Source organism: Coenobita brevimanus, chromosome 60, assembly GCF_032717465.1.
Source record: "Coenobita brevimanus isolate Jiangsu-jjx chromosome 60, ASM3271746v2, whole genome shotgun sequence".
Classification (NCBI taxonomy): Eukaryota; Metazoa; Arthropoda; class Malacostraca; order Decapoda; family Coenobitidae; genus Coenobita; species Coenobita brevimanus.
Window position 1 is genome coordinate 3,550,959 of NC_137013.1, and position 7,410 is coordinate 3,558,368.

Here is a 7,410-nt window from a genome sequence, read left to right on the forward strand (position 1 = left end):
AGTTGTGGTGTGATTAATTACTCATACAAGTGTGTGGGTGGCCAGAAGTGGCACGTGGCACCACACATAAGCCTTGCCTTTACACACACACACACTGCCTTGCTACAGACACGAATATTGGGTAAACTATGGCAATAACCACACCATCAGAAAATACATTGGATATTGAACACACCATCTGTATATCGTATTCACTTATAATGTGTAATTTTTTTAAAATAAAACACAAAATTCATGTGTGTGTATGTGCATGTGCGTGTATGTAACATCAGTCATGACCAGACAAGAGGGCCAATTTTCTCGGAAAATTGACACTGGCGAACCCGGACCTCCCAGTAGACTTAAATTGCTCCATTTTGTACTCATAGACGAGTACAGCACATCTGCGTACATTCAGATCAGTGTGTTGAAGTAATGGACCAATTGCCTTCAACACTGGCAGAACGACTGTGTTTATACTTCTGGTTAACTCAGGCTTCATGCTTTTGGTTTCCTCACTGCGCATTTTCACAAGGAAATCAATACCGTTATATTTAGCAACTAATTTTACTGAACCAACTGAGGGAGCTACCATTAAAGTTGACATTATTTTATGCATGTTATAACTCCAAGGTTACTTTGACTTGTGCTCGTAAATGCGAATTTGTGCAAAGGAAAAACTTTTTTTTTTTTTTTTTTTTTTTTTTTTTTTCGGAACATTGGAAAACTGCAGTAGCGATATAAGTGATCGTGTTCGTAGGAGTGATGATGATGATGGTAGTGGTAATGATAGTGATGGTGATTACAGTGATAGTTATAAGTATGATCGCCTTGGTTCTGGGAATAACGATAATGCAAGTCAAGGTACTGGAATGATGATAGTTGTTGTGATGACATTGGCAGATGAAGTACTGGGAAATGATGGCATGCGGTAGTGATGATATTGATAGTGAGAAGTGTGATGATTGTGGTACTGGAGTTGGTAAAATGTTGGTTCTGATGGTGGTAATGACAGTGATGATAACACAGTAATGAAAGATATTGGTCATGTTGGAGGGGATGATTGTTCTGGCTATGATAGTTTCGGTGGTGGTAATGACTGACGGTAATGGCAGTAATGATAACGGTGACTGTTGTGGTGAAGGAGCTGATAATGTTGGCTATGATGAAGGTACTGGTGGCAGTGGTAATGATGAAAGTAGCTGTAGTAATAAAAATGGTGATTGAAGTGGTGGAAGAGATGATAATGCTAGTCAGGATGGTGGGTTTGTGAAAATGATGATAGCTAACCACTTCAGCCGACAGGAAACTCTTTTTGGAAATTACTGGGATACGGTATGCATAGAAGTATACAACATGAAAGTGTTAAAGGAAACATTCTCCCCCCGGACTTTCAAGACCTTCCATAAACTAGTCGTGTATTTTGTTTTGTTCACCTCTTGCGTTCACGGTCTCCACTGTTTATTCCTACTGTTTATATTCCGGTTGACATCATGCATTCGAGCATACAGTGCCTGAGTTTCGTCACTTTAACGTTCTGCTGCATGTTATCAATAATATAGGGCCGGTTATGCCAGGCTGAAAATGTTTTCTTTCGGCTCTAGCTAAGTGGAGTGCTTAACTACTACGGGCGTGAACACTATCCTGTCCATTCCAAGTTGTATTTCTTAATGAGTCATTCTATTAATAACCCTTTTGCTGCAGCTGGCGCACTTGGATTTTTCTTTCGATCAGGCTAATACCAGACGATTTTGTACAACTGAAAGAAAGACTAGCATTCAGGGGCTTCACGAACTGTCACGAGTATCCCATTATATACTGTTGCTACAGCAAAAGATTCTATTGACAGTTCCACCAAATTTGTGGTCACTCTAGAGTCATCATAGCAGTCACAGTGTTATAAACCCCCAGTCTTCTTCAACCCACCACAACGACCGACGTATTTCTTGTGCTATCTTGCTTCTCATCAGAAGTATTTTAAAACTTCATAGAAAAATACATTTTCAAGAGTAATGAACAAGTACTTCTGAAGGATGAAATCATGTATGCATAATCTGAAAGGGATTTTAACACTTGAGAGTTAAACAGTGACTTAAAGTAATCATTAGTTCTTAATAACACCATGGACAGATGACCATTTATTTATTTATTTTGTGTGTGTGTGTGTGTTTTTTTAACAAATTCTGGAAGATCTATACCCAGACAACTACTGATCCTTTATAAAGAACTTAACTGATCGTTTCGAGAAACTTTTATTGCACCGGATGGTTAATGTCGTAGTGGGTTAGAGCCCTCCGCTCTGACCGAAGGGTCGGAGGATCGAATCCACCCAAGGGTCATTGGCAGACATCAGGAAGAGCATCCGGTCATAAAATGCTACACGCTCCAAACCAAAGTCCTCTACCCAGGGGCAACGCCTTAGCCCTTATCCAAAAAAAGGGGTACCTTGCGTAAAACTCACTCTTTTTTTCTCTTTTGCCTGCGCCTTCTCGAAATTAAATATTTTCCTCTAAAGCTCTACTAATGAACTAGAGTAGATTGGTCTGTTCAGGATATCTGCTTGTCGTTATCTTTGTTAGTCTTCTCCAAAGCTTCAAATATTCAACCATATCTTGACGTATCTGAGTATTTAAGTTCAAAATGATTAACTGGGATACTTAAAAAGTTTCATTGTTCTGTACCATTATTTGCTTCTTTCAGCATATATAATTTACAGATTAAAATTATATGGTCTCAGTTAATATCCTCCTCTGTGAACATTCTTTGCTGTTACAAATAGAATGTATCGGAACAGAGAGATCAGCAGTACGGACAACATTCAGGAAACTTCAATGTACTACATATTTCTAAATCTGTTTCTGTTGTCTTGCTTAGGAATCTTGATGAAGTAAACGAAATCCCATTCAGTCACCTGCTGTGGGTCCTGCTAATAAGTGTCTGTGCATCGAATGTTAAGCTCTCCCTTTTTCTGCAGACCAAACAGCGGTAACCATATAACCAGCAAATGAATGTTGGTGGTCTAGTCAATAATGGCACTCAAACATCATGTGCCTCATAAGGGTTCCAGTTTAAGGATGTTGGAGCTTCATGACAAATTCTCATAGTAACGTAAAAATTAACACTCGGTAATATCTATATTGAGAGATTTAGCTATTTTCCTGTGCTGAGAGTCTAAAACCAATAGATAATACACTATACGTAGAGCGTTACATGTTGCAGAGTGCATAACAAGGTTTAGAAACCTGGCACAATAGATGCAGAAACATTTAATAAATAATGGTAAACATAAGATGATAAATATATACAAAGAAGATTGGTGGTAGGGTAGAGTATGATGGACGATCCTGTTTCAGTGTCGGGTCAGCAGCTGGTGCAACTGTTTTCTTGGCACTATGATGGCCACTTATTTGGATTCATTGGAATCGAAGAAGCGGGAAGGAGTCTCTCGAGACTCTGAACCAAAGTAGCGACGAGGGGCCTCATAGGAAGACTCCAGAGAGCCAAAGTAAGGGCGGAAGCTCTCACGTGACTCACCAGAATCGAAGTAACGACGAGGAGACTCACGGGACTCAAAGGAGTCAAAGTAGCGACGGGGAGCCTCACGAGACTCATGTGATCCAGACTCGAAGGAGGCATCACCCTCGTACTGGACATCAGCCACGTAGCCGGAGTCGCCCTCCACGTAGTAGCGCACCTTCTGCAGGCGACCGTCAGGCAGGTGCACGTAGTACGACCCCTGAGTATGGTCGCCGTCACGGGACTCCTGGTGACCGTAGTTGTTGCCGGAATAGCCGTGCCTCACCACCCAGTCAAAGTCGTACTTCGCCTCGCTGGATTCGTAAGACTCGAAAGACTGTTGGCAGAAAAAGTATATACTCCTCAACGAATTCAGTAATGCAGTTTTGTGTTATAGGATGTGCCGATTATATTTAAAAATGCAGTTTTCAAACATTGACTTACCATGTAGACAATAATTTACATGAAAAAGGTTTTCCTTATATATTAATGTATTTACGAGGTCAGCGTAAAGCTTTTAATGAATGCAAGTAAGCAAAAATATTACAATAATGAGTTCAATGAAGTCTCAGTATTACTCACCCTAGAGTCGTCGTAGCGACGATACTCCCGGCTGTCAGCAGCAGTCAGGGCAGCCAGGCCCAGCAGGAGGATGATCTAAGGGCAGCAGATATTAACTGTTTATAACAGTCCAGTCACCTATCACAGTACGAGTAATGATAAATTGAAGAAAGGGCTTTTTGCAGATAAATGATAATGTAATCGGCGTTGGAAAGCTCGGAATAGAAACAAGGAAAGTGGCTCGGGTTAATTATCTTGTTGGCAACACGTGGCAGTGGTTGGGAAATATGATTATGTGTCGGTAATGAAAGGAACAAGAATAGTGAGTATGTGCAGGCACCTGACGAGGCAGACGGTAGTGCTTTGGCATATTGGCGTAGATTATATACAGAAGACATTACGTACCGGCATTGTAGTGAAGAAGGGATGGGATTTACAGGTATATGGAAGGAGATTGACATGATAAAATGTTTTCCTGCAATGGTGTTGAGATAAGAGTGTGTGATTTTATCACGAAATGTAGGGGAGAAAATGGGCAAAGTCATCAGGCATTAACTACCTCTGAAGCGAATGGGGGAAACACAGACTTCTCATTGTTGTTCTCTCCTACAAAAATTACCGTTAATGGCCATTTCTCTATGTAATGAATTTATCGAAAGCATTATCTAAAGTTTCAGATCTCTCTCTCTCTCTCTCTCTCTCTCTCTCTCTCTTTATTAACAGTATACATTTAAATTATATCCACATTCATATCGGCATTTTGTTAGCTGATTCTGATGATTGGGATAAGAATTGATTAGCAGTTCATTTTTTTTACCTGCAATTAATTTCAAATATTTAACTGTTTCAAAGTACACACAAATATTGAACGCACATACAAGTATTTCAGTGCAAAGAGGACCACTTCAACGTGCACATGACTCTTTCAGCGTACACATGACCATTTTAAAGCACACACAATCATTTCAGTTCACGCCAAAGCCATACTGTACCTTTGTGTTCATTGTTGTGTATATCCAGGTGTACACTTCACTACCCATGCCCCAACTGCCGGCCCAATATATACCCACACACGACCCTCCACCACCACCACCACTGCATTTCCTCACGTCATCCCCAGCGCCCACCGAGCCTGCTTTTTTACAGCATTACAAAACCGCAATTTTAAAAACTCATTACTTACTTTACTACCGAACTTATGGATTTCTTAGTAACAATAAATTAAAACGTCAAGATAATCAAGATAAATAAGAACTTGAGCCAACATGCTTGAGTGGATGATACCAAGTTCTTTTGAAACATTAATTTTGTTCAAATAGAAGGCAATATCATTTTCATTATGGCATGGACTGTCTGGCAAGTGAGATTTTCTTCATGTGGATTGGAGATAAACGAATAACTTATATTTGTTGATTACGAAAAGAAAAAAAAAAAATAGCGCCACATCATGTACATTATTACTGATAATGAATCGTCATGAAATAATTCCATGAATGTTTCAATTTCTTTTAGTAAAATACCAAGGCATCAGCTCTCAAACTGGATCGCAGCCCGCAGGTGGGTAGAGGGATGTCAGGTAGGTCAAGGGGATGACTTCTATTTTTTTTTTTTTTTCCAACGCATGTTTTAACTGTGGTGAAATTTGTTTGGCTATGCTACGACAATGTCATTATTTCCTTGAAAATGTTATGTGAGTATAATTATGTATGCTTTGTTCTCGAATTGCATAAAAGTTGTTGATAATCCATCCCGATTTGTCTGACCGAGCAGACCTATAGACCTTCCAGTGGCAGACGGCACACCTTTAGGATCGGTCTAGGATCTTTACAGATGGGGAGGTGCAGGGAAAAATGGAGGAGGCATTGGCTCCGAGAGGTGGATCTACATAAAGGAGATATGAATGAGCAGTTGTTTTAGGCCACACTTTGATTGGTAAATGTGACTGAATTCCCCGCTTAGGAGTGTTGTACAAGGTTACATACTGGGCCTAGGGCAGGCAGTGGCCGAGTCGATAGGGAGGTTGTCTATTTGCCCAATGAACCCGGGCTCGAATTCCCTCCGGAGCAGGGAACAGTTTTAGGATTTGAATTTCGTCAAAGGAGACTTTCCCGATTTACCATCAGACCTGCCGACATGTCTTAAAATACCCTCACTTATACCAATACACCAGACCTATATGAGACAGCCCTTGCATGTATTCAGTATGGAAGAAGATCTGTATGAGACAGCCCTAGCATATATTCAGTACGGATGGTGGGTGTCAACACTGAACTGACATGTGGAGGTGCATGGGTACTGGCTACTAACCCTATTCCTAGAGTCGAGAAAAAAACGTTAGTCCCACGGTAGTACCATATGAGGTCGTGGTAACCATCCACCTACTACCTTTTTGGAGTTAACAGCCGTACACCCCTTTGGTTTAAAGTATTCATGTTGAAATCTTTCAGCTCATCCTAACTCGTGTCCACGTATGCCATGGGGAGATCTTGAGCATGATCCCTTGGTCTTACATGGGACATGAACCACAGGGGAAAGAAAGCTTCAGGTATTGCATCATCCCCCGGCCTCCCCCCCTCCTTCTTTTACCAAAGGAAGTTTAACCCATTTGTGCCCAGTGTCCTCAATATAGGACGGAACTGGGCATTTTCAAAAGTTAATAGAGGAGGGAACCCCGGGGTAGGGACCTAGGAGTTTCGCGACTAGGAGCCGATAGGCGGAGGGCAGTATGCTTAGTGTCCTTCCAGCAAAACCCCTCACACAGGAACCCTGAGAGTTAATGGGTTAAGACTACATGCAAGTGCTGCACGGTCGAGTCGTCTCATCATTATGACTGTCCCTAGCTCCTGGTTCTGTTGGTCCCGTTCACGATTTTTATGAAAAACTGGGTAGTAATGAATCTTTTTCCCTCAACAATATGAAATTTATGTTTCTGAAGAAGGCTGTGTTGATGTCCAAGTAGGATGTCACCTACAGCTAAGAAGACGGTGGACAGTTCTACGGGGTGTTTTGGGAAAAATTATGCTCACTAACAATGAGCTCTAATTAAAAAGAAGAGCATGAAAATGAAGTTTCGAGAACAAATTTGTTATAATACAGAGCAGCAGTGAGTTGCTAAATAGTGAACATCCACTGAGTGGGTCCTGTGTCGAAAAAAGTTGAAAAGCCCCTGACCTAAGGAAACAAGAGCTGCATGTAGTTAATTTGATTTCCCTGGCGATTTTGCACCTAAATCGCATAAGTTAACTATGTATGTGCTAAAATGTGTTGGCCGTTGTATATATTGGTAAAAAAATCTCTGCTCCAGTTATCTTTTTCGCCAGTGATGTTGCAACAGCGTGATGTTAGCGCGTTCAG

The 7,410-nt window shown here is 41.0% G+C and overlaps 1 protein-coding gene across 1 annotated transcript; it reads right to left on the reverse strand.

Moving 5' to 3' along the window:
* Nucleotides 1-3,382: 3,382 nt before the first annotated feature.
* LOC145403122 (uncharacterized) lies at nt 3,383-5,060 on the reverse strand. The gene is made up of 3 exons (XM_080274950.1): nt 5,049-5,060; nt 4,078-4,152; nt 3,383-3,832 (listed from the first exon to the last, which is right to left on the reverse strand). The coding sequence occupies exons 1-3, from the start codon at nt 5,058-5,060 to the stop codon at nt 3,383-3,385; spliced, it is 537 nt and encodes a 178-aa protein (XP_080131076.1).
* Between the last annotated feature and the right edge of the window lie 2,350 nt (nt 5,061-7,410).